Source organism: Pinus tabuliformis, chromosome 6 (genome assembly GCF_031772625.1).
Source record: "Pinus tabuliformis cultivar Carrire ecotype Pingquan chromosome 6, CPIR1, whole genome shotgun sequence".
NCBI classification, from domain to species: domain Eukaryota; kingdom Viridiplantae; phylum Streptophyta; class Pinopsida; order Pinales; family Pinaceae; genus Pinus; species Pinus tabuliformis.
The window spans coordinates 1,138,791,165-1,138,819,062 of NC_142292.1; the positions used below are offsets into that span (position 1 = coordinate 1,138,791,165).

At 38.9% G+C, this 27,898-nt stretch overlaps 1 protein-coding gene across 1 annotated transcript; it reads right to left on the reverse strand.

The window, feature by feature from the left end:
- Positions 1-26,991, reverse strand: LOC149262882 (uncharacterized). The gene is made up of 2 exons (XM_089382698.1): positions 26,431-26,991; positions 1-250 (listed from the first exon to the last, which is right to left on the reverse strand). The coding sequence occupies exons 1-2, from the start codon at positions 26,985-26,987 to the stop codon at positions 1-3; spliced, it is 807 nt and encodes a 268-aa protein (XP_089238824.1). The 5' UTR covers positions 26,988-26,991.
- Positions 26,992-27,898: the final 907 nt, after the last annotated feature.

Below are 27,898 nucleotides of genomic sequence, written 5' to 3' on the forward strand. Positions count from 1 at the left end.
CTACTTACCTAATTCAGGAATTTCATCAAACTCCTCCTCTCTGTCATAAACCACATGTGCAAGCTGACTGTCTTCCTTAAAGTGATGAAAACATGTTGTTGGTTTCTCATTAAAATCAACATCATATTCATCGTACGTAGGAAAATCAGGTTCAGGAGAAACATCATGAAACATGAACATTGATAAAGAAGAATGTTTTTCTTCATGCTGATCTATAAATCCAGTTTCAGGACTATCCTCAAGTGAATACCTAAAATCATCAACTTCTAGCTCACGAAAACATGAGTCAACAACGAAATAATTTGGGCCAACAACTTCTTCTTCTTCCACAATATTTTTTTTAGCATGAGATCTTATTTTCTATTTTGTAGCTATGAGTTTATTTTGTAGCATGAAATTTTCTATCAATATTCCCATGGTTTTTATTACTATGTATAACTGATGATCTGACAATGGAGGAATCTTCTATTTTATTCCTTCCTTCCTTTTTAACATCAAATTGGCTTCCACATCTACCACGACTTTCTACGTGTCCTCCAAAGTAGTAAGGTTCCTCTCTCTAAGCTGATAAGTAATCTCAGCTTCAAAACCATTTGGAAAATGCAACATAGCGAAACCCAGGGGAGATTTTATATCTACAGGTATGGAATTGTAAACTTTGTTGAAACACGTAGAAAATTCCTGGACTGATTTTTCAGCTTATCTCTTTAGGTTCTTGTATTCCTCCATGATCTAGAAAGGGTTCACCTTGACCTCCCATCTGCTAAGGAAAACATGTTCAAACTGCTGGAAAGAGGAAATACTTCCAGCTGCCAGAATTTTATACCATGTCCTGAATTCTCCCAAAAGGATTTGAGAAAAGAACCTTAATTTCACATCCTCATAATCAACCTCCTCCAAATCCATAAAATCAACAACTCTACTGACATGTTTCCTAGCTGTAATCTTACTTGTACTACCAAATTTAGGCAGTCTCCGAGCATAACTTTGTGATAACTCATGCAAAGGGGCTAACATTTTTAATGGAGAATACTGAGCAGCAAGCATGCCTATTGTTTGAGAGGAAACTATCTCAGGTGGACTATTATTGTCATCCAAATCTTGTTTAGGGGTACTATTACAACTACGAGACTTATGTAAGACTGTCCCAATGTTTGTCAAATGATTTGTCTCTTGGAATGATTTCTTGAGAAATGGTGAAGAAATGATGTCATGTGCTGAAGTTGGCTCATACCTACTGATATGACCTCCCTTATGCCTCATTTACTTAGTAGTCTCATAATCCATAGCAAACCCTAGCTCAATGGGAGGCGAAATTAGGGTTTGGTGTAGGGAAAAAAGGGGATTTGGGAAGTTTTTGAAATTGAGGGAGACGAAGGGGTTAGGGGGTCTCTAAATTCTTAGGAAAAATTGGGGAGATAGGGATGGATGTTATGGAATGAGGCGAATTGGAATTCTTGGATTTGAGTGATGGGAAGGGATGCAAAACTAGGAAATACAATCCTAGTCTAGAAATGCTTAGTAGGGAATAGGGTTTGTGAGGAAAAGGGATGAAATGAGGGAAAGTGTGGGAGATGGTGTATGAAGAGTGTAGAAGGGTACATGAGTGCCAATGAGTTTCACCTTTGTCTATTTTCCTTTTATGAGCTTAGTTGACATATTTTGAGTGGAGATGGGGCCAACTGGTTCTTTTCCAAGAATGAATTTACATGTTTGAACCTTGTTCTTTTGAGATTTTTATGAGAATTATTACTTTTTGATGCCACAAAACACTTGAAAACATAATTTAGAACCTTTTTACAAAATTTCCTCTTCCATTCATGATGACCTTAGTGTGACATGACCTTTATTTGATTTTTGATGGTTTGACTCCATCATGACACCTAATTGACCATGAAACCATGAATTTGACCATTAATCCTCTGAAAGGACCTTTGACCATGTGATGATAACTGATATTATGATTCAATCAACGACTCATGACTCATGACCATCCATGATGGCAGTACCAAAATGACTTTTTAAAACCATAATCATGATGGAAGAAGTAAAACACCTAAACAAGCTAAACCAGTGATCAATTTTTTATTTGAATACCTATTGAGACATAAAAAATTGATCTTATAACTTTACCTAAGACATGAAAGAGACCATATGATCACTGGTGACTCCTAGACACTAATAGGGTCCGCATATCAGAGGTTGGTGAAAATCGCATATTGAAAATCAACATTTTTGGGTGGATAACGTAACAAAACACTGATATGATTTTTGTCATTTTGTTATGGATATTTCGCTCATATCGTTTGTCTTTGCTCCTCTGATATCACTGTTTCTACCCTTTGGATCTTTCTCTTGGGCATATGTGGTCTTCTCTTTGGATCTGCTTCTCCTTGGCTTGTCTCTCTTGTTCTTGACTTTTGATGGCTTCTCTTTGAACTACTTCTCTTGGATATTATCCTCCTTGGCTTGTCACTCCCATTATTTAATTCCGATGGCTTCCGATGGATTTCTGATGGCTTCTAATGGATTTTTGACAGCTTCGATGGCTTTCCTCCTCTTTCTCCTTGGGAATGCTCCTTGGGTCCACTACTTCTATTCTTTCTGAATATATATTCAATGCTTATGCTATATTCAATCCATATGGTCCTCCATCTGATCTTATGATATCCAACTATGTCATCATATGTCATCAAGTCCTTCATCAAGGATATCATAATATACATGAGGTTATGGCATCTTCATTAGAACTTTCATCACTATGATCAATGGGAAACATCACAGATCACAAGAATTTTCCATCACAAACAATGCCATATTGACATCAATGACAACCTTGACTAACCATAAAGAATTCATTCCTTACCAAGTATATAAATACGATTTATAGAGGTCTTTAGAGCTTCCTTTGTGTTTGAGTATTTTATAATTTGGTGAATAACGGGTCTTTGAATTTGTAACTTTTAAAGTCAATTGAACACCTTTTTTTTCATATTATTATTTTATTAATTAAAATGATTGTTGGAAATGAAAAATCATGAAGAAAAATAAAAATAAAAATAAAAACAATAGTTGAAAAAAATTTGAACAAATGTTAAAGTAAGAAGTAATACTATTGTTGATATTTTTACCTGCTTTTTACCTATGTGTATCACATGAAATAATATACCATATTCTCTTCATTTCCTGATGGGGCAGTGAAAACAAAGACATTGCCTACAACCAAAATACAAAATATGTATTAGTTATACATTCAAGATTTCAATTTATAGATGGAATCGTTAATGATGGATGCCACATACCTTCCCTTACAACATCAAAAACATGATCATGATCAAGTGAAATGATGACCTCTTCAACATGCATATTTTTCCATGTAGGAATTTGAGTAGGTCCCTTTGGACTAAGAGGGACATATTTCCATCCTTTCACATACCCATGTTTTTCACATTGACAAACTCTACATCCATTTGGACCAATGCAAAACTCACAAAAACATGCAAGTTTTCATGTCTTGATGAAAAATATTCCCCCCATGTATTTACTTCGCATTGAGTGTAATTCCCTTATGACTTTTATAGTATTACAAGGCCAAGTAATGGATCTATTCACATCGCTAATTTCAACATTCTAGAATAACCTATGCATAGGCCTAATAGATCTGCGACCTTCATGTCCTTAATAGGATCTTCACTAGTTGACCACCTCTACTGATGATTTGAGTCGATTTTCATCATGAATCATTTGGTACCTCCTAAGTGCTCCTCTCACACAAGCACTTTCATCATCATGATCACCCTTTCCATGTTTTATTTAAAAAAAGCTCCAAGTATGTTGAATTTTTGTCTCCTTGTTTAGCCAACTCAAACAATAAAAAATGTGTGCTGACTTGAACTACACTGCACAACCATTTGACCATATCCAATGATGTCTAAATGATATTCCATTATTTTTGAATGATTCATAAATCAGGACAAATTAATTTTGCAAAAAAAATGTGTCATTCTAACGATCATCGTTGATGTAGAAGTTATAATCCTTAATCACATCACGTGACTTGTTAGTCCTATCCCTACCATCAACATTCATTTGTGCATGTTTTTACATAACATGTTGGAATACGGACACTTGGTCAGAGTGATAGAACTCACCCTATGTCTCTTTCTGAGGAGTTGTTGTTGCGGTTACAACCACCCTCCAAATTTTTTTCCTATGCTTTGATTTTGGAGCCTTCCTTCTTATACCAAGTAGCTCATCTTGCATTGATCCAGGTATTCATGCTTTGAATGAGACTTACCTTTCCATTTTTCTTGTGTTTTCTCACGTAGCCTATTTTTCTAAGTCACAAGATGATCCCCCAACTTTGTCAATAGTAGTTCTAGGCTTGCCTCTAGAAATTATACAATCCTTGAAGGAAATCAACCTTGATGATTGGAATTATGTAATTCAGACTTGTAGTCAACCTTAAGCTCAAAAACTGTGTAGTCATGGAAGCAAGTCAACCTTAAGGATTGGAATAGTGTAGATTACATTGAAAGTAAGCCTTGAGCTCAGAAACTACGCAGTCATGGAAGGGAGTCTAGCACTGAGCCTAGAAATTGTGCAACCCTCACTAAGCTCAGAAACTACATAGTGCGCACTGAGCCGGAAAGTTCCCCAGACCTGTGCAATAGTTCCCAGTAGTGTGCATGGAAAGTCACCCTCCGCTAGAAAAGAAAGAAAAATAAAGGCAAAATAACATCCCTAAGAAGTAGGGGATCCATTATTAGTAGCCTGAAGGTGGTACATTGCTATTTGTAGAAGCTTCCACCAAGTGTAGCATTTGTCCTTTATTTTAGGCATGCGCATCATAAAAGCTCATTGGATACAATATAGTTAGTCGATGCCTCTAGAGCTCATTTTGGAATTTGATCTTGAATCTATAAAATTCTCGAAGAGATCAAGGAACCTTCGGTGGGGTTGTCATCACTTTTCCGGGTAAGTTTTTCTTTTATCACTGTTTTCCACCTTTTGTATCGCTTTCTGTCATTTTGCTTGAGCGAGTGTTGTTTTTCTTATTTCTCTTCATGGTTACTGGTGTTTCAACTTGTTTTAGCTTGTAGAAGTGTGTTTCAAGTTATCACTTTCTTTTCACAAGTGTCAGATTGATTTTCCTATTTTTTGCTGATGGTCATCGTTGTCGCGACTCTCCTCACGCAATTTATTTTCCTTCTGTTTGTTAGAAAATTATATATTACAGAGAAATGGAACACATAAAATATATTGCAGAAATATAAACACAGAAAACACATAAAACAAGAGAGACACAGATATATGTGGTTCACCCAATTTGGGTTACGTCCACGGGAAACATCCAGTCCTTCCTTTTATATTATCCAGCAAACTGAAGAGATAAAACCTACAATAGATCCGCTATAATTCCCTCTTCACTCTCACACAATCTCCTCTCTCTTTCTCATTCAGAACACAAATCTACATAGACGCAATACAATTCCCTCATATATAGCGAGGGGTTGCCTTCTAGGGAAAAAAACCCTAAATAAAGAAGATAATTAGGCTCCACACCCAACACTGTTTGATCAATTTCTACACTTGACCTATCATGATTCATTCAAAATTAATTAGATCTGCACTCAAGCTCACACCATCACTTAGATCTTCTCATTTTTCACACTTCCACGAGGAAGATCTCTGCTTCCCTTGGATGGATTTTTCCTTGTCCAGCTGGGCACTGGGAAATGCTAAGGCTCAAGCCACAAAATTTACCTCTGGAACTCCATAGTGCATAGTACAGGCTGACCCCAACTGTGCACTCTACAGTTCTAGGGGTCAACCTATTACCTTGGCCATTGAGACTACGCAACGCAGAGTCTCTCCCAGTCTATACCTAGGTTGGGACTGCACATTCTTTCCCTGTCTTTGCCCTGGTTGGGACTGCACATTGCGTATTGCCAGGCCTCAAGCTTCATCCTTGGCATTCCCTCTTGCCAATGAAAATTTCACAATGCTTCTCTCCAGTTGCCTGACTTGCTTCTTGACCATGCTTTGAAGGTAGATTTGCTGAAGCTAATTTTTTTTGCCATGAGTGTCCTTTTTGTCCCGCAGGTACCATAATTGTGAAGCACTTCTCTCTAGCAGTCATTGTTACCATAGCACCAAAGAGAGATGCTTCAAGGAAGACCATTGAAAGCAATATTGGCGAAATAGTTGAGAAAATGCCAGTTAACTTGCCAATATGCGAACACTCAACTGTTTATAGAAAAGGAGTCAAAACTAACATTGAAAAAGTCAAGCAGTAGTAATAGAAGGCAACAATCTAGTACAAGATCAGGGAAAGAGAAAGGTTGCTAACAAAATAGAGGGAGAAAAAAGCTGCAGAGTGAAAGAAGATTCAATCCTTAAGCAAGCAGATTTTCCAAAGGAAGTAGAGGAGATAGAGAGCAAGGCAGAGGAAGAGAGAAAAGTTGAACTTACAGGAAGTAGAACTAAGGGCATCGAAATCATAACAAGAGGCGAGGGAAGAACAAGAAAAAGGAGGAAATAACAGGAGGAGAAGTAGAAGTAGTAAGAAGAAGAAAGGAAAGGCACAACATCAAGATAAATAATGTCGATTCGATTTGAAGAGTAAGGACATAATCAACCAACAACAGAGGGGGAGAGCGAACAGATGCAAGATCGGTAGCTTGCTCAAGATATTGAAGAATTGATTGAAGTTGCAGACATGGATTTGGAATTGGAACCACAGGATCATGATGTTGATATGATGCCCAGTGCACCACAGGTCATTTTTTAGTCTCCACCACCTCTAGCTGTAGAGTTATCCCCGAGCGAGGAAGGGGACATAGTTCATCTTGGTGATGATCCTGTAGTGGATGTGTACAATATATCATATAATTAACTTCAGAAGATGATTGTACAAGCACGGAAAGAGAATTTTCCGTCGGTCAGTGGTGGACACAAATAGGAGTTCAAATTCCATTGTAGAAGCCAAATTTTCCTTTACAGGTGCAACAAGATCAAACACTTAGTATTTGATGGCCGAGAGTAAGAAATTGGTACAAAATATATAGGTTTCCCGACCAGAGATAAAACAACTCCACGTAGCAGCACATAACGCAGTCTCTGTGTAGGTCTACTTGGGGGAAATGAGAGCAATGATACTTGGTGAGTTATCAACACTTGAAGAGATGATGCAATATCTCTATTAGGAGCTTATGGCCATACATAAGGCATTTGTTCACTTGCATAGCTTGTAGTGGTAGAGCAAGGAATTTTCCAAGACTCTTAGGAATGTACAGACTTCCATCACCACTTTGCAAGAATGGACAATGCGATACAAAGGGGCACCACTTACTTTGGTAAAGAAGATGAAGTTGGAGAATGTAAGAGTTCAAATGTTGATTCAAAACAAAAAGAAACTCATCTCATTAATTGGAAACATTCAGGCCTCATATGTATGGTTGTACAACAATTTCGATTTCATTGTGAGAACCCACAAGATCCCATCAATCAACTCATTCACCAAAGCTAAACACAAACTCCAATTCCAGAAGGAGATTGAAGAGTACTTGGAGCAGATGAGACAATTTTCCACTAAGGAGGATTTAGAGTTGAACAAACAAAACATTCAGAACTACGTTGGTGCTCTCGTCCAAATCAGAACCATGTTGCTCCTGATCGAGAAAGAAGTTAATAATGGTTCCAAATCATTGTACCTGGATAATATGGAGGCTAGAATATAGTTCTAGCCTGATACCACCATCCATTTTGGGGATGTCATCACACAATACCAAGCTTATAATTGATACATGACCAAGAAGCATCAAGTGGAAGTTGTCGAGCTAGAGTGTTCCCAAACTCAAGCGTCATAGTGTCTTGTCTTTTTAGGTTGTCAAGTTGTCTCTACCCTATTTTGTCCTATATGGGTATGAGTGTAAAATGTAATATTATTTGTAATTATGTTGTAAGTGAAATTCTAAGTGCCAATATTGGAATATGAATAGTCATCATGCAATGTAATGTGTCATTTTGTAAAGAAGTTGAAGAATCGTGAGGGTAGTCCAAAGGTCACAAAGGGTAGTTGAAGAGTCACCTCTTCTTGTTACAAATAGAACCTTATAACTCATGTAACAGGCTTTTTGGAGCAAACATTTTGGCTAGGATTAGGCTTAGGAAGAGCTTTGGAGTATTGTGAATAGCCTTGGTTTCTCCATAGCATAGAGCGAGTATACTTCTTTGGAGGTGTAGGTGTTCTTAACTGTGATGTTCCACTATTGGGGCTAGTGGTTATCAATGGTGTATTTATGGATGGAAATTTCACTTATAATAATAAAATAAGAGCCAACACGTTTTCATGCATATGTTGTTAATATAGTAGGACTATTCTTTTTGTATTGGCAATGTATGTTAGTTAACTTACACATATGCTTATGAAATATTTCGTTTGCATTTGTATGAATCTTGTTGAAAGTGTGTTGTTGTATTAACTCATCACTTTAACTTGTGGACTATTTTGCATCTTAGTTTGTGATGTCATTTCTCTCATGTTATCCTTTAAAGTTGTGTACTATTACAAGCTTCCAAGGGGCACACTTCCTTTTCCTTTCATGTGTTGGAACCTTCATGCATTACACTTGATTCTCCACATGGTCACACAATTTCTCTCATCCAAACTTATCATACTTCCCTCTACGTGTTTCTGCAGTGAAGGCATTACATTACCACCCACTATTGGGAATCCTAATCCAAACGGTGTGAGGTCTAGTTGGGACTTCATATTGGGGAGATCCCCTGAATGTTGAGGGGTCTGTCACCGTCAACATTTCTAGTGCTAGAAGGAGGGGAAGATGACAAGATGAGCCCTTTAAGTTTGTTTTGAATTTCTGTAGTCATTTAATGAATTATTCCACAATAATAATCCTGTCATGTGTTTCCAGAAACGTAAGGTTGCAAGTGTCGGTGAGCATTGTAGATGAATTTTCAACCCTTAAATTTGATGGTGAGGGTGAGAAAACCTTTCTTGAGCATACTATTCGCTTTCTTGAATTATGCATAGAACACAACATCCACTATAAGGATGTTGCATGTAGGTTTTTCATCCTCACATTCAAAGGGTATATAAGGAAGTGGTGTCATACATTGACCGATGCTTCCATACACCATTTCAAGCATCTTGTCCCACAAATGTCTCACACTTTCGACATGTTCGATCGTAAATGTCTGGGCAAGAAAATTTTAGAATTGCAAAAATCACTTGATGAATCATTGAATCATTTTCACATTCATTTTATGCATTTATGTTTTGAATATTCAGAAGATGAAGTTGATTGGAATTTCTTAATAGGAATATTTTAGTATCTTGTTCACATTTTAGAAAATATGCACGAGTTAGAATCTTTTGAGCCACTCCCAACATACCTCGGTATTAGAGCTTCTAAATCTATGATAGACAAGGTTGTTGTTCTAAGTGACCCTCTATCCTTCTCTCATCAAACAACTCTAGTTCTGAAGGCTCAGGTAGGGGAAGTTGAAAATTCATCTATTGATTTACCACCATCTTTTCCCACCTCACATAATTAGAATTTCAGTGTAGGTTTGGACTAGCAATCTGATGATGGTGATGGATTGTTATCTCCTTGTCCTCAACCCTTTGGTTCTTCTAATCCTCTATATTGTGATGTGTTGTGTTCATCTATTTCAAATCTCGCTTGTGATGTTCACTATTATGAAACCAACTCACAAAAGATAGAAAATATAGGTCAGCGACTTAGAAATTAGCCTCTTCGAGGGGGCAACCTCCTTTACATTACATAAATAAACAATTATTGGATGATACAAATGATAAAACCTCCTTTCTATATATAGGAGTGTAAGGGGTCACAATATAATGAAATCTGACATAACAATAATAATATAAGGGCACAAAAATAACAATCGTGGGCTTCTATGGGGCATAATAATAACAATATGGGGACAATAGGGTCATAGTAATAACAATAAGGGCTACAATGACAATAGTAATGGGGGAATCACTAGTATTATAGCGACCTAACATGCCCCTCTCCTTCAAAAAAGTGTTGTCCTCAATGCTTGAATAGTTCTGGATGCTTCTGTATAAAATTCTCATCCTCCCATGTGGAATCTTCAGCAGGTAAGTTCTTCCACTTGATGAGATACTCTGAAATTGATCGATTTCGTAATTGTCAAGTTCTTGTTTCTATGAATGCTTCAGGTTCCAATATGATTTTTACTTCCTCATAAAGTTTTGGAAATATTGTTTGAAATGGGAGCTTGTCACCTATAACCTTCTTTAAGCATGAAACATGGAAAACTGGGTGCACTCGAGAAGCTGCTGGAAGCTCCAATTTGTATGCCATAGTACCTATTATTTGCAACACCTTGTACGGACCATAATACTTTGGTGATAATTTATTATCCTTCTTAGCTTGCTTGAGGGACATTTGTTTATATGATTGTACCTATAGGAATACCCAATCACCTACATCAAAACTTCTTTTGCTACGAAGTTGATCTGCCTGTTGTTTCATTCTATTCTGTGACAAAGTGAGGTTATCCTTTAAGAGTTGGAGAACTTGTTGTTGATGCTCGATGTGATCTTCCACTGCTTGAACCTTAGAATTTTCTCTTAAATATGATGAGATGGACGATGGATGATATCCATAAAGTGCCATAAATGGGGTCATTTTTTCTGCAGTATGGAAGGAAGTGTTATACCAACATTTAGCCAGAGGCAACTGATGAGCCCCAAAAATGTACAATTATTTGGGCTCATTCAACCTCCTAATTTGACTTAATCCACCATTCTCATTGGTTTATTGCATGTTTTTGATTATTTTTATGTTAATAGAGTGAATTTGGTTAGTCATTATGCCAACAAGTGTAATGGGTGCTTTGTGTAGCCTTTTTGGTCCACTTGGAGACAAAATTGAAGGTCTTAATGAGCACTTGGCAGCCAAATTCGTGGGAGAACAAGCTAGAGGATTTGTAGGAAGGGGATTTCATTTATGGGCCATTACCTCGAATTCTCCACCCTCAGCTCGGAGTTCAAAGGCCACCAAATTAATGAGCACAAGGGCAGCCAAGCAAGTCAAGTAGGACTGTTGTTAACTACAAGTCTTGGGTAGCCAAGTCCCTAAATTTTAGGAGGACTGTTGGGTCCTCAAATTGTATAAATAATAAGGCTTAGGGCCTCATTTTGGTTAGCTAGTTGGTAGTCATTTTTGTAGCTAGTAGTTAGTCAATTTGGTTAGCTAGTTAGTCAATTGGGGTTAGCCAGTGTAAGCCAGTTTTGGCATGATGTTAGACTCATGATTATGATCTTCTAATAAAGGCAGGCAGCTTTGGATTCAATTCTGAGTTCTTAAGGGAGCTATAGCTCTCAGGTTAGGGCCCAACCTGAGAGAAATAGACCTCCTCTTCCTTGTATTGTTATTTAACTTTCCTTTTCAGCACTTTATTCCTCTGTTTTGACATGCATTTAGAATTTACAGTCTGCTGATTTGATTTCTTTTCTGTGATTGAGTAGGATTAGTTTACAGTTCAAGTGCTTCCAGTTGCTTAGATTAGAGTAGGAGGATTGTAATTCATTAGAGCTCCAAAAAAGGTTGATAGTGCACTCGCTGCCATCTCTGTTTAGAGATTGGGGGTGTGGGCTGTACCAACCACCAAAAACACAGTCTTATGCTTTCATGCAAGTTGCCACACAGTCATTGCAATTGTAGATCCATCCATGCATTTTTCTCTTGAGCACTACTGCTTCGTTCCAACACCATGCACGATTTTTCTCCACACTTTACATTGCTGTTCATTGGTTTAATAACACAGTTAGAATAGGTTGATGGAATTCTCGGTTTTGTGCAAGATATAGAGGATTTGTTTCTTTTACACTGCATAGCATCATGTTATCATGTTCTTCTTCTTCTCAACCACACCTAAAGCCACCTGCTCGACCTCTGTTCAACTCGTTAGCCTTCCAACCCTTCTACTTCTCACGTAGCTCCACCTTTTTAACTTTTCCTTGCTTCCACCCTTCTATTCACCAACCAACTGTACTCACTCTTTCCTCACCTCAGATCTCTGTCCCTGAGCCACCACAAACTCCTCCTTCACCTTACCCATCCACTCATACCACTCCTCCACTCCTCCATCACCCAAAACTCCAACTACAGCACATCCTGTAGAAGTTAGTAGACTTCCTGTAGAATTCTTGAGTTTCCTGTAGGATCCCCTGCAGACATCCTGTAGAAACCTGCAAACTCGGTTGCCAAGCACCTGAACGTTGTGGACTTCTGTGGACTGATGCTAGGGATCCCCTGGGACCTCTCCTAGCCCTCCTGACCTTTCCCAAGCTTTATCTCCCTTCGCACCACCTCTGCACAACCAAACCCTAATAAGAAACAAAATCATAATCACTCCAACCACTTAAGCAAAAATACAAAAACAATGTTCTTTTCAATGGAAGTAGTTTAAGTTCATGCATTTCATATCACTAGAGGTAATGGCATCATTCTTAGACATTTGCACTCCCACCATTGCATCATAGAGATTAAGCTAGTCAGATTAGGGTTTACTAGGGTTTCCATGTTTTGGTTGGCTTTCAGTTCATTTTTGCAAAGTAGATTAATTTCCTTTAAGATAGCCTTCGTCCATCATTTAGAAAGCTTCTTCTGAGAGCATATAGAAGTTGGCTTGAGCCCTAGCGGACTTGTGCCAGCTGACCAAGTGACAGCTGTGGCAAGAGCTAGTACTTGTGCATACAGCACCGTCACTTCCAAGTTTGTACGAACTACCGGGTTGATAAAATTAGAGATAGGAATCTACATGAGTTGTAGAATTATTGCTACAATACTGGAGCCCACCATCTTTTTGGCGCCGTTGCCGGGGAAGCGTCAGAGTATTAGTAATTGTTGCTTTTCATTTTCTTACTCTTGCCTTCTGCTAAGTAGTTTATTTCATTTCCATTCTGCAAAAGTAGCATAGGCATTTCCTGCTTTCATAGATTAGCATTTCAATTCCACAATTTCATTTTTGCAAGCGTAGATTCGCATTTCAATTCCGCAAGCGTAGACTAGCATTTCATTCCTGCAATTTCATTTGAGCAAAATAGATTAGTCCTTTCCTGCTTTCATTTCAATTCTGCATTTTCATTTTAGCAAGATAGTTAGTTGCAGTTCAACCTATTTCAGTTTTTCAAGTAGAAGTAGAAAAAAGCAAAAATCAACCAAAAAGATTTCATTTCATGCCTTGTAGGAGTAGAGATAAGTTAGAAAAATGATTGCACAACACCCCCACTGCTTCACACAACCAACGTTCTCTCTTCTTCGATGGTTGTGATTAAAGAACCCCTGGGTGGACATCAAGGCATATTTAAAGAACCTCTAGGGGAGAAGAAGAAGAAAAATATTCCTCTAAGCGAATGGCTACAAGCAGAAATGTTGGGAGCAACATCTTGTCCAAAGATGAATTTGAAAATCAGATCAAAGATTTCAAGAGTGATATGAGGCAGTTTCTTGCCATGCAACTGGATACCTTGCGGATCCAAAAGAAGCAAGAAGAAGCCAAGAGGGCTTTGGCCATTTTTTGTCCTAGGTGCACTAGAAAGCATCCTAGGAACGAATGTCCAATGCACTCTCTAGAAGTGTGTTTCATCTGTGAAGAATACCATCCTACAGATCAGTGCCCTTCCTTACCCAGAATCAAAGCTGCATATCAAAGAGCCAAAGGAGCCACTGAATCACTCTATTACATGAACCAAAGTTGGCCGCATGGACCTAGATCTTACCAGCAGGAACTGCAAGGGACACCCGAGACCTATTATGACCCCTATCAAGCCACTTTCATGCCTTCTTGGGGTCCCCCTGCTCATCCTTCCTGGTCTACACCTCCTCCTTGGTCATATCCTCCTTGTTCCTTCACAGATCCATATTATGCCCAACCCGTTGCTCATTCATTTCACTCTTATGCTTAGCCACAACCTCAGTGGAATGCACCTTATCAGGAGTGGAGGCCCCAGTACAACTCTCATCCCGCTCATTGTCCTCCACCACCTGCTCATCCACATCCATCGCCTCCTCCTCCACCAAGGCAACCCCAAATGCCTACCCAACCACAATGCCATCCATCTCCATCTCAATTTCACACCTCCACTCAACTACCCGTACCATTTCCAAAGCCATACAATGGAGTAGCTCAACCCAATTGCAAAGCTGAGGCACAACATGTGCAAATGATTCCTTTTGAGCTCAATGATGTTCACCAAAGTTCAGGAAGAGTGTTGCAAAACAGAGATTATACTGACAACATTGAAGGACCAAAGGAAAAAAGAGATTCCAAAGAGGAGATCAAAGAACCATGGGCTGCACTTGATGAAGAGGATAGATCAGAATCAAAGATCGAGAGAGTCTCCTCATGGTTACCATCAAATCTTCCATGTATTCAAGAGAAAGATCAGCAAAAGGAGGAAGATGAGAAAGTCATGATAGAAAGTGACATGAAGAATGATCCAGATCAGCAAAAGGACCAAGGATATCAAAGCTATATTGAGACATGGTTCCAGACAGTCACTAAGTTGCAGCAGTACTCTCTTCCTCAGCTATGTTTGACCCCTTCAAAGTCAGACGATTTGGTCTCTGAGATCTAGATAGTTGTCCAAGCATGCATTTCGAGCCTTCGCATCATTTTTTCTCTAATCTCGATGTGTACATGGCTCCATTGGAAGTATTCTTATACTTGAAAATGATTTTGTTTTTCAAGTAGGGTAGGGTAGAGAAAAAAAAAAGAAAAAAAAATGAAAAAAGAAAAAGAAAAAAATGAAAAAAAAAGAGGAAAATAGAAATCTAAGGTGAAAACCTCCTCCGAGGCGCCTTAGATTGGCTCATTGATTGAAAACCTCCATGAGGTGGTCAATGGGTTGGAAAAAAGAGAAAAGAGAATAAGATCTTTGGGTGAAAACCTCCCTTGGAGGCGCCTAAGGCAGGCAATTAGGGTGAAAACCTCTATGAGGCGCCCTAGTTGTTTTTCAAAAAAAAAAAGAGAAAAAGAAAAAGAAAAATAAAGCTAATCTCCATTGAATAATTTCACGTTGCAGCAATGACATTGCAGGTCAGGAGGATCACTCAGAAAAAGACAAAGGAGTTCTTGTGCCTTCTACAGGAAGCTCTGTATTTCTACAGGAAACATCCTGTAGAACCTTTGGACGAACCAAATCCAATTTCAAAAGTGAATCTAATGGTGGGAATCTGTTGATTAGGCCTACAAGCACTTGTGTGCCCATCCCTTGCCTTTCTCCATCATTTTTTCCACCTCATTGTGCTTCTCATTGTGCTTCTACAGGAACTTCCTGTAGAAATTGTGGGAAACTAGACATGGATTTCAAAAAGTGGTTTGGCAAACATTGTAGCTTCCTCAAGGGATCAGAAGCCCTCATTCAATCTTCCAACTCCTCCTCCATCATCTCCATACCTGCATCACAGCCCAAGCTCAGTTTTCCCTTCCATGCAAACACATGCAAAGTGCCTTGAAGCAAAAACACATAGGACAAAATTTGTTTTTGCCATAACTTGAAAACCATGCATCCATTTGACAAACCGTTTTATGGGGAATTGTACAAGGGTGATGGCAACATGCTTGAGCAGTTTCAGCCAATTCTGATGCACGATTTCCAAGGAATCAGCCTCCATCACCATCAGCCATTTTTGCCTTTTCTCCATATCCGTGCATCTGTTTCAAAACCTGTTTCATGGGGATATGCACATGGGTGATAGTAACCTACCCAAGCAGTTTCAGCCGATTCTGATGCACGGTTTACGAGAAATTGAGCTCTAAAATCTTCAGCCAGTTTCCATTTTTCTCGAAATCCGTGCATCCATTGATCACGATTTTGCTATGGGAGATGCATAATGATGATAGAAACATGCTCAGCAAGTTTCAGATCGATCCGCTTTGCCGTTTGGGAGAAATGGTTAAAACAAGTTCTCGTTTTGTGACCATGCAGCAGCAGCAGCTTGAAGGTGCAGATCTGAACGTGGAAACAATGGCATGCAGCTCAGATCCAGCCAGAGGACACCTGCACAAGGAAAAGCAATCAAATATTAGCAGCCAAGCCACATGCAATCAGAAAAACCAATGCATGCAGCAATGACAGGCCACAGCAGCTCACGGCAGCCATTCAACTTCGAGGTATGTGACAAACTCATTCTTCTATTGCATAAATTTAATTTGAAAACTGCATGAATTGATGGAATGGTGGGATTAAGCCACGAATTATCAAGGTTAAGCTGATTGTCTTCTTTAGAACTCAGCCGGCAGTCACGCAGTGCACGTGGACAGTGGACTCACGTAAAAATTAAAAAAAAATTAAAAGCAAAAAAACAGTGATAGAGAGTTTAACTCCAGTGCAGTTGATTAACGGGAAGAGGACATGCAGCTTCACAGCACTGCCGTCTGCATGTGGCCACGTACGCTTGGCCACTGCACTCCTTCACCACAAATCATGAAACAATTAATCAATGCTCAGCTGAAACTCACAGATGGTTGCTAACTTGCACTTGCAACATTTTCAACTGAAGTATGCATCCTCTGCTTCCACAATCGGTTAACCTATCGTCCTCCACTAAGTTTTTCTACCTGTTTTCAAAATTATCCCACATATCATATTGTTTAGAGGCGCAGAGACATCCTACAGGCGTTTCTACAGGAAGTCTTCTACTGGAAACGCAAAAAACAACCATGCAGAAAGAAAATGTGGGATTTTCGGCGAATTTCAAGTTCCAAATGAGGTAGGATCAGGGAAACTTCATTGTGCATGATTTGTTGGTACAAAATGGTGAATGGAACATGGCATCAAATTGAAAAAATGATAGTAACATTCTACCTGTGTATTCAACTAAACATGAAAGATTGCTTGCATGTTTCACTGTATTTTACCAAGTTCTTTCTCTGCACTCTGAAATCTCCTCGTCATCTTTAAAAGAAAAGAAGATATATGCTGTAGTAGAGGCCGCCCTCTATGCACGAAAACTTGAATTCACATATGTATCGATGTGTTGAGAAGAGAATTTGTGCTCTTATGTTCAGTTATGCAAAAACAATATTGTACTCTCAATAAACCGACAGTTGAATTTTGGGTGACAGAAACAAGAGACTTATTGCTATCTGGTATTCTGAGGAACACAAGAGAAACTCCTCCCTGGGTTCAGAAAATGCCAAATTCAGTTGTCTTCTATTTTAGTGATTGATTATTGTTTTCCTGAGCATTTTCTTTTCTAATTAAAACGTAAAAAAACACCCCCACCATTCCACGAGGATTCATAATGGGAGAACACATTGAAGACGGTGAAAAAAAAAGCCAATGATGAGGGAGCACAAATCATTCAAGCAGAGGGCAAAACAAAGGCAGAATAGAGAAAAAAACGCTACAGTAGAGAAGGCAGAAGCAAAACAAGATGAGAAGAAAGCCAAAAAAGAGCATGAGGAAGCAAGCTAACAGAGGCAGAAAAGACAAAAGAAGAGGAAAAAAGGAGGAAGAGACACACCATGAGAGATCAATGACAGTAGACCAAAATAGTTTCTACAGGAAGCCAGAAAACGACCACTACAGGACTTTCTACAGGAAGTCTGGAAACGGAACAGTAAAGGGAGAAATCGCCTGAGATTTTGGCCAGGAAGGCGGTAACAGTGCTAGATGCCCTAAGCACATCTCCAAAGCAAAAAGGGAAGCAAAAAAGGGAGCCTTCCATTTACTTTAAGGCAAGAAGGAGCATGTGGATAAAAGTTGGCAGACCCTAGCCACAGTCAGAGGAGCCAATTACAATTGAGGACACCACAGCTAAACAAAAGGAAGAGTCTCCTTCACAGAGATCCATCATCTGTGAATGAGGAAGCTAAAAACCTTCACCTAGAGAGAGCGAATCAAGATGATGTACTCAAAGACAGTTCTACAGGAAGCTGAGACAGTTCTACAGGAAGCTACAGGACTTTCTACAGGAAGTTCTGTATTTTTAACAAAAACATCCTGTAGAAGCCTTTGGGCAGGCCAGAATCAATTATGGAGAGGGATTGGAAGCTTGAAGTCTGTTGAGGAGGCATGCAACCACTCTTTCTTCCATCCTCTACTGGTTTCATATCCTTTCACCACCATTGCCGCCATCAGATTGAATATCCTTGCACAATCATACCAAGGCTGAGAATTCACTAGGAAAAGGAACATGCAGTGGGAAGAAGCAAAGAAGCATGGTTTCATGACAGAAAAGAGAACATCACTTCAGAAGCTTGGTTAGCCAAAGAAGCCACTAGGGCCATCAAAGAGGAGGAGAGAGATTGGTTGCTCAGAGGATGAGCAACACTTTCAGTAGGGGGGTGATGATGAGCCCCAAAAATGTACAATTATTTGGGCTCATTCAACCTCCTAATTTGACTTAATCCACCATTCTCATTGGTTTATTGCATGTTTTTGATTGTTTTTATGTTAATAGAGTGAATTTGGTTAGTCATTATGCCAACAAGTCTAATGGGTGCTTTGTGTAGCCTTTTTGGTCCGCTTGGAGACAAAATTGAAGGTCTTAATGAGCACTTGGCAGCCAAATTCGTGGGAGAACAAGCTAGAGGATTTGTAGGAAGGTGTCCCCCTCATTTATGGGCCCTTACCTCGAATTCTCCACCCTCAGCTCGGAGTTCGAAGGCCACCAAATCAATGAGCACAAGGGCAGCCAAGCAAGTCAAGTAGGACTGCTGTTAACTACAAGTCTTGGGCAGCCAAGTCCCTAAATTTTAGGAGGATTATTGGGTCCTCAAATTGTATAAATAAGAAGGCTTAGGGCCTCATTTTGGTTAGCTAGTTGGTAGTTATTTTTGTAGCTAGTAGTTAGTCAATTTGGTTAGCTAGTTAGTCAATTGGGGTTAGCCAGTGTAAGCCAGTTTTGGCATGATGTTAGACTCATGATTATGATATTTTAATAAAGGCAGGCAGCTTTGGATTCAATTCTGAGTTCTTAAGGGAGCTATAGCTCTCAGGTTAGGGCCCAACCTGAGAGAAATAGATCTCCTCTTCCTTGTATTGTTATTTAACTTTCCTTTCAGCACTTTATTCCTCTGTTTTGACATGAATTTAGAATTTACAGTCTGCTGATTTGATTTCTTTTCTGTGATTGAGTAGGATTAGTTTACAGTTCAAGTGCTTTCAGTTGCTTAGATTAGAGTAGGAGGATTGTAATTGATTAGAGCTCCAAAAAAGGTTGATAGTGCACTCGCTGCCATCTCTGTTTAGAGGTTGGGGGTGTGGGTTGTACCAACCACCAAAAACGTAGTCTTATGCTTTCATGCAAGCTGCCAAACAGTCATTGCAATTGTAGATCCATCCATGCATTTTTCTCTTGAGCACTACTTCTTCGTTCCAACACCATGCACGATTTTTCTCCACACTTTACATTGCTGTTCATTGGTTTAATAACACAGTTAGAATAGGTTGTTGGAATTCTCGGTTTTGTGCAAGATATAGAGGATTTGTTTCTTTTACACTGCATAGCATCACGTTATCATGTTCTTCTTCTTCTCAACCACGCCTAAAGCCACCTGCTCGACCTCTGTTCAGCTCGTTAGCCTTCCAACCCTTCTACTTCTCACGTAGATCCACCTTTTTAACTTTTCCTTGCTTCTACCCTTCTATTCACCAACCAGCTGTACTCACTCTTTCCTCACCTCAGATCTCTGTCCCTGAGCCACCACAAACTCCTCCTTCACCTTACCCATCCAATCATACCACTCCTCCACTCCTCCATCACCCAAAACTCCAACTACAACACATCATGTAGAAGTTAGCAGACTTCCTGTAGAATTCCTGAGTTTCCTGTAGGATCCCCTGCAGACATCCTGTGGAAACCTGCAAACTTGGTTGCCGAGCACCTGAACGTTGTGGAATTCTGTGGATTGATGCTAGGGATCCCCTGGGACCTCTCCTAGCCCTCCTGACCTTTCCCAAGCTTTCTCTCCCTTCGCACCACCTCTGCACAGCCAAACCCTAATAAGAAACAAAATCATAATCACTCCAACCACTTAAGCAAAAATACAAAAACAATGTTCTTTTCAATGGAAGTAGTTTAAGTTCATGCATTTCATATCACTAGAGGTAATGGAATCATTCTTAGACATTTTCACTCCCACCATTGCATCATAGAGATTAAGCTAGTCAGATTAGGGTTTACTAGGGTTTCCATGTTTTGGTTGGCTTTCAGTTCATTTTTGCAAAGTAGATTAATTTCCTTTGAGATAGCCTTCGTCCATCATTTAGAAAGCTTCTTCTGAGAGCATATAGAAGTTGGCTTGAGCCCTAGCAGACTTGTGCCAGCTGACCAAGTGACAGATGCGGAAAGAGCTAGTACTTGTGCATACAGCACCGTCGCTTCCAAGTTTGTACGAACTACCCGGTTGATAAAATTAGAGATAGGAAGCTCCAGGAGTTGTAGCATTATTGCTACAATACTGGAGCCCACCAGCAACCATTTGACCCATTGTGTTTGTTTATCAGATACAAAGCAATGAAGATATCCTTCCAAAAATTTGTCTACTATCTCATTTTCCCCATCAGATTAAGGATGATAAGATGATCTATGAGCTAACTGAGTACCAAGACAAGAAAATAATTTTGTCTAAAAATTTCCAGTGAAAATGGGATCTCTGTCGCTTACAATAATCTTTGGGTTTCCATGTAACTTTTGAATTGTTTCCATAAATGTAGAAGAAACTGTGCTTGCTTTAAATGGATGAGATAATGTACAAAAGTGTGCATACTTGGTAAGTCTGTCAACTGCCACCATGATAACACTCTTTCCTTCAGACTTGGGTAAAACTATGATAAAATCCATTGAAACCTCCTCCCAACGTTGGATTGGAATGGATAAAGAATGTAATAGACCCAGGGTCTTAATTGTTCCAAATTTATTTTCTTGGAAAACCAAACGTTCCGCCACGAACTTTTGAATACCCGATTTAAGGCCATCCAAAAAAATTCCTTCTTAACCCTGTGGTAAGTTGTTAGAAATCTCGAGTTCCCTCCTAAGGGAGAGGTGTGCAATTCCATAAGAATTTTTTGTTTGAGTTGGGAATTCTTACATAGGTATAAGCGATCTTTGTAGCATAACGAATCATTTTTCCAGTTGAATGTATCAAACGTACTGGGATATTTTTGTAACTTTTGAATGAGTGCCCACACTTATTTTTCATTCTTCCATTCATCCCTTGGTTCATTTATCCAATCTAGTTGGATAATAGAAATGGTGCAAAGAAATGCTTCCACATCCTAATCCTTTAATGAGAGTGAATCTACCACAACATTTTTCTTCCATTTTTTGTAGATGATTTCAAAGTCATAACCCAACATCTTTGTGACCCATTTTTTCTTTTCTTCTGAAGATAATATTTTTTCTGAAAATTACATAAGACTATCATGATTCGTTTTTACCTTGAAGTGTCTTGCCATTAGGTAGGGTTGCTATTTATTAAGTGCATGTAGTATTTCAAACATTTTCTTCTCCTTAATAGCTTTGTGTAAATACTTTCCTTTGATTGGATGAATTTTGAAAGAAATGTGTCTTTCTTCTTGCATTAAAACAACACCAATTCCATTTCCTGAGGCATCACATTCCACAATAAAGGTTTTTGTGAAGTCTAGCGTGGATAACACTAGTACTTGGCACATTGCCTCTTTAATACGTTCAAAGGTATTCGTTGTTTCTAGAGTCCATGAAAATGCATCTTTCTTCAATAATGTTGTTAGTGGTGTTGATATTATCCCATAATCCTTAACAAACTTACGATAATACCCTATCAACCAAAGAAATTCTCGCAGATGCTTTATGGATGTGGGGATTTTCCATTCCTTATTGGTTTTATTTTTTCTAGGGTCTACCTTAATAGGTGGGAGGCCTTTGGGAGTCTCAAATACCTTGGAATAATTGTCCAAGACTTTTTGGAGATCTGGAGAAATAGATGATTTTGTTGTGGGAACCTCTAGCGAACATAATTGCGCAATTACGCCTTGTTGTTCTTTCTTTAAAAGATTTGTCATTCCGTTAGAGCTGATTTTCTTTCTCGGTTTCCCTGGGATACCCCTTAATTCAACTTTCTTTCCTTCTGAAGAAAATTTCATGAAAATTAAAAGCTATTGTACCTAAGGATTGTAGCGATTGAAATCCTAGAACAACATCAACACCACCCATTGGAATGGAAAACATTGGGATATTCAATACATATTCTTCCATGGATAGCTTGATATTATGGTACTTTCTAGAGCAATTTATGTTTCCTTCACTTGTAACCATGACTTGACACTCTGGTGCTGGATATAGGAAGAAATTCAATTCCTTGGCTATATTACAATGAACAAAATTATGGGTACTGCCCGAATCAATCAACATGATTACCTTTTTCTTCTTGATATGTCCTTATATCTTGATAGTTTGAGGAGTGGTAATTCCAACCAATGCATTACAAGATATGGTCAAATTAATTTCTTCTTTCTCTAGGGTTTTTTCCTGGTGTATATCCTCTTCTTTTGACGTTTCTTGTTCCTTTTCTTCCTCCTCTTCACAATCTCTGTAAAATAATTTCTTCCAAACACACTTATGACCTTTAGAGTATTTTCTATCACAACTATAACAAAGCCATTTTTATCTTTTTTCTTCCAATTGTTGTCGTGTCAACCTTGTAGATTGTGGAAGGCTAGGGTAACCAACACTTCCATCTTTATAATTGTGAGTGGTAGGCTTCCTTGTTGCCATGATTTTTCTTTCCAACCTGAATGCCTTCTCCAATGAATCAAGTTCCCAAAGGCGAACCTCATGTTGGATGTTATCCTTTAAAGTCCCTATGAACACATAAATCTTATGCTCCTCTAGAATATATTTTACCCTTATATTCAATTTTTGGAAGTCATCAATGTGTTCCATCATTGAACCCTTTTGTTTGAGATTGATCAATTGGATAAAAAACGTATTGCTTTTTGTACTCTCATAATGTGCTATCATTTCATTTGTAAAAATTTCCCAAGTGACAATTTGTTTATGAGAGCAAAGCCATCGGGACCACACAAATTGATTTGGTTCCAAATATAAAATTTCAATGTGTACCTTTTGTGTGATTTGCACATTATGGAGATTGAAATATTGCACCATCTGTAGTATCCATGTTACGGGATCCTTGCCATCAAACTTACTCATATCGATCTTTGGAACATGGTGGGTCTTCGATCCAAAAATAGAGTCTATGAAATCATGATTAACATTTATTTTTTTCTCATCATGAGTTTCCTTTACTACCCTTTTTCCATTAGTAAGCATTTCTTGTAGAAACTTTGTCAAATCTCTCTTCAAATATTCCATGTTGCCTTTAAGTTTTTCTTCTAAACCATCCATCTTAGCTTCCATGCCTTTCTTTAAACCATCCATCTTAGCTTCCATGTCATTCATACTATAGTCCATCCTCCTTCTGTAACTTCTTAAGAAATTTCAATCTGATACTAAGAGAGAAAGTTATGACAATTTTCCCAAAGTCACCTATTTGGGATGTAATTTGGGAGCCTGAAAAAAATCTAACTTCCTTGAATCATATCTTCAAAAATATAGCGAGAATGATCTGAAATTTGGACCCCAGGATCATCGAGATTTTAGCACAAATGGTTTTTTTTTTTTAGCTTCTCAAACATCGCAGAAAACAGGTTATAGCGAAAATGCCACGATGACCTATTTTGGAGCAGCGGAACCTTAGAATCCAAAGCTCTGATACCAAATGTTATGAAACCAGTTCACAAAATATTGAAAAGTTAGATAAACGACTGAGAAATCAGTCTCTTCAAGGGGGAAACCTCCTTTACATTACATAAATGAACAATTCTTGGATGATACAAATGAAAAAACCTCCTTTCTATATATAGGAGTCTAAGGGGTCAAAATATAATCAAAGACGACATAAAAATAATAATATAATGGCACAAAAGTAACAATAGTGGGCTTCTATGGGGCACAATAATAACATTATGGGGACAAAGGGGCACAACAATAACAATAAGGGCTACAATGACAATAGTAATGGGGGAAGCACTAGTATTATAAGGACCTAACATTCATGAGGATCAAGTGTTGGATGGAGTTGATGTTGGGCAGCCAACTTGTGATATCATTCATGATGATTAGGTGGGGGAGCCCATAGCTGAACAAGAATCTACAACGAAGGATGATTCTCTTCCTTCCACACCTCTCCTTCATCATCCTGAAATTTCCCATGATTATGTTATTTCTATTCAATCTTGTGAAAATTTAGTTTCTGATGATGTTACTACTTCCTATCATTCATAGAACACATGGGATATTAGTTTTTCATCGAGATGTGGAGAGGATGAATCTTCTACTCTTGATATCCCTAATCTCTCATATCACCTTTATGAAAACTTAGTGGGTGAAATTTACCTTTTTCATATTCCCCTCTATGCAATTCATCAAGTCATGAGGATGCCTCTATTTTTTATCAAGAATTTTTTGATCAAGGCTGTCATGACCTCTTCATTGATTCATTCAGTCATGATTCTAATTTTTCCACTCATGATCTTTCCCAGCCACTGATTTGTGACGATCTACCTTTTGATGAGTTGGAATTTCCTCAAGCTATTGAGGCACTTCAACCCTGTCGATGGTTATGTAAGGTTCTCATAGTCTTGAGGTTAGTTCTGCTTCTGATCAAAATAGTGTTGAATATTCTAAGGCTCCTCATCACTCTATTGCACATATTGAAAATCAACCTTTCATGCAATTTTTGGATCTGTTAGCGCTTGAATTTGGCCTCAGGTTGAAAAAGACAAAATCCAAGGCAACATCAAACCACTTAGCCTCGTAGCTAGCCCTACGGGGATAGGAGAGGGCTCTCTCCGGGTCTATCTCGACAAAAGGTCTTCAAAGGGCTGAGATGACCAATAAAGAACACTGATTTTAGGCTAGTAAACTGATAGGGAAAGTTTGATTTTAGATTTTTAGGGTTTTGTTGGAAAACTGAGCACGACAATTTTGGGTGCGGGGATGAGACACAGTTTTTGCAGAGGTCTTTTTGGGGCAAGGTAGGAGATTGTCTTGATGCCTTTGAAATAAGTGAATGGATAGATATGACCGGTGAGGATTCAAGGAGAGCAAAAAACCATCGAGAGTTCTCCTTAAACAGATGAAAACATAGATATTAAGAAAACTTAAAGGCAGAGCATAGAAACCATGAATTCTACCTTAACACTTCATTTACTTAATTTGCAGAAGAGAAGAGTAGGAAAATTTTACACATAAAAAACTTACAAGTACATGAGAGAAACACACCATCAACACAAATCACCACAGGAATCCCAAATAGTGCTGCAAAACCCTGGTCTTTCCTTTGCCAAAATTGCAGAGATACAAAGAGTAATACAGTCTAAGCTTATCCCTCAAGAGTCCAACTTCTCCAACCATGAAAATGATTTATAAAATACATAATATAGACCATGCCAACCCATTCCCTAGCCTCTAGGGGTCGATCTCATCATCCTAGGAGCTGTTTCAACCAATTCTAAAATGAGCACTACAATCTAGGCAATCAAAACAACTTGCCTCTATAAGCTAGGAAACCAATTCATTCATTAATTTTTTGCCATTTTATGAATGAATCTTCTAGAATAGGTAAAAAAGTGTCATGTCAACATGAAATTACATAAATTACATCAAATAGGATGAATAATCCCACCAAAAAGTCAAAACTAGTCAATGCTGCGTTTTCCTGAGCTGAAGGTCAAAACTGGCAAATTTTCCCAACGTGTAGCGCGCCATTTCTCAACGCGTAGCGCGCCTGTCAGGCCACTTTTGAGGCACTTATGAGCATCAAAATGAGGCTCAGGTGGGCTTGTGGGAAAGATCTAGATGTCTACTTTCCAACCCAAGTGGAATTTCTCAATTTGGTGCCCATTTGCCTCTCCAAAAATCAAATCTCCCAAGACTGCTTCATGTGTGTCCAAAAAGGGCCAGTGAGGTCATTTTTTGCATATTTTTTGACCTTTTGGGGGCCCAAAACTTGATGAAATGTCTTGGGAGTGGCCGAGCAAGTGTAATTTGTCATGGAAAATCCAAAAAATCTGAGTTTTCATGAAATGGACCTCCCCAACTTAAGGGTAGCGCGCGGCGCGCTACGCATTGAGGGCAAAAACCTGTTTTTAGCAAAAAAAATTCAAAATTGACCAAAATTGCTCCAAATTTTCTGAATTTTGAGCTGGGGGTGTATCATTGAGCACCATGCTCCTTCAAGGTGGCTTCAGCCAAAATTTGAAGTGGATCGGGCCTTTTCCTCCGTTTTAGTTCCTTGGCCAATCGTCCTTTGAGTACCTTCATTTTCACTTTGCACACATGCATGCGCGACCAATAATGATTCTTCATGTGGCGGAGCATATCTTTGTCCCTGTTTGCCTTCAGCTCCGAATTTTGAAATGGACTGCTATTTGGGTCATAGTAAAAACCATTTACTGAACTATCACTACGAGAAAAACACACATAGTAAAATCCTGCAATGGTCAAACCACAATCTGTCCCAACATTGACAAAGAACTTCTCTTTCCATCTCATGAAAATATAGGGATAATTACTCAGGTCCACTGACCTGCCTCGATCTAGTTCCACTTGATTAAGAAGTGGAGAAAAGCATTGAAACTTTGACCAATGTCTCACGTCTATCTCTTTCGTTGCCTCCCACTTTCCAGTTAAAAATGTATAGTTCCTGTTATCAACAATTTCACCCTCTAAAAATGTCACAACAAGTGTCTCTGCCGAAGGCACATTAAGAGCTTCCATGCTGCCACATAGATACCCATGTTCCAGATCACAACCTTGAAGACGTACATTCACCTTCCAAGCTTCATCCTTTTTTGAATTCGATACATTCTGTGTACCAGCAAACGCTTGACCCACACTCAACAACATACAAGGAGGAAGTGCATGTCCAGGAATTGTACTTGTATTTTTCTTGAGTTAAGAGAGAATTGGAGAGCTTGCTGGAAAGTCACTGGGTGAAAAACCAACGTGTAGCGCACCTTGCCCAATGCGTAGCGCATGTGCAATTTTGTTCTGAGAAAGGCAGCCTGATGCGTAGCGCGCCCCTGACGCGTAGCTCGCCCACCCTGATGCGTAGCGCGCACTCAGCTAAATAATGAATTTTTCAGTAGGCGTTTGGAGGCCTTCCCGGTGTCCAAAGTAGGTGAAAGATAACTCGTTGGAAAGGTATGTAAGTATACTTTCCAACCCAAGTAGAATTTTTCAATTTGGAGTTCATTTGACTTGCCAAAAATTAAATCTCCCAAGACTGGTCAAAATGTGCCAAATGAGGCTTCCTCAAGGCAGAGTTCTGTTGCAGTCAACTTTTGAATGCCTTTCGCAACTCCAAATTGAGCTCATGATAGCTCATTGGAAAGCTCTTTTTGTCTAGTTATCATTTGACTCATCAAAAAATTCATTTGGCCAACCAATCTAGGAGAAAACTTGATTTTCCGAAGGTCACTTCAGAGGTGCATTCGATTCTCCTGAGGCAACGATATTTTTGACATTTATCTAAAACCATGACACCTGTGTAAAAAGTGAAGGAGATTTTTCTTCTTTGGCACGTTGTGGACAAAAACCTCTCTCAGTTTTCCAAAATTCATCTTTGATTGCTCTGAAACATCTTTTGAGTCAAACTTATCCTGACGTGTGAAACAAGGAACTTTGTGGAAATGAAGCGCAATGAAGGGGATGAGGGGCTTGTAAATTCTTAAGGAAATTTTTGGGAGTGGGGAGGGATGTTAGGAAGCAGGGGAAAGTGGAATCTCAGAAATCCAGTGAGGGGAAGGGGTCCAAAA

Bases quoted from the DNA above. Each gene is read 5' to 3' on its own strand.
- LOC149262882 (XM_089382698.1), bottom strand. From the start codon at position 26,987: ATGTTGTTGAGTGTGGGTCAAGCGTTTGCTGGTACACAGAATGTATCG. The intron at 251-26,430 runs GTCGCGCATGCA...TGATGATTTTAG, and splicing joins CACATGAAGAATCATTATTG to GTATTCACTTGAGGATAGTC.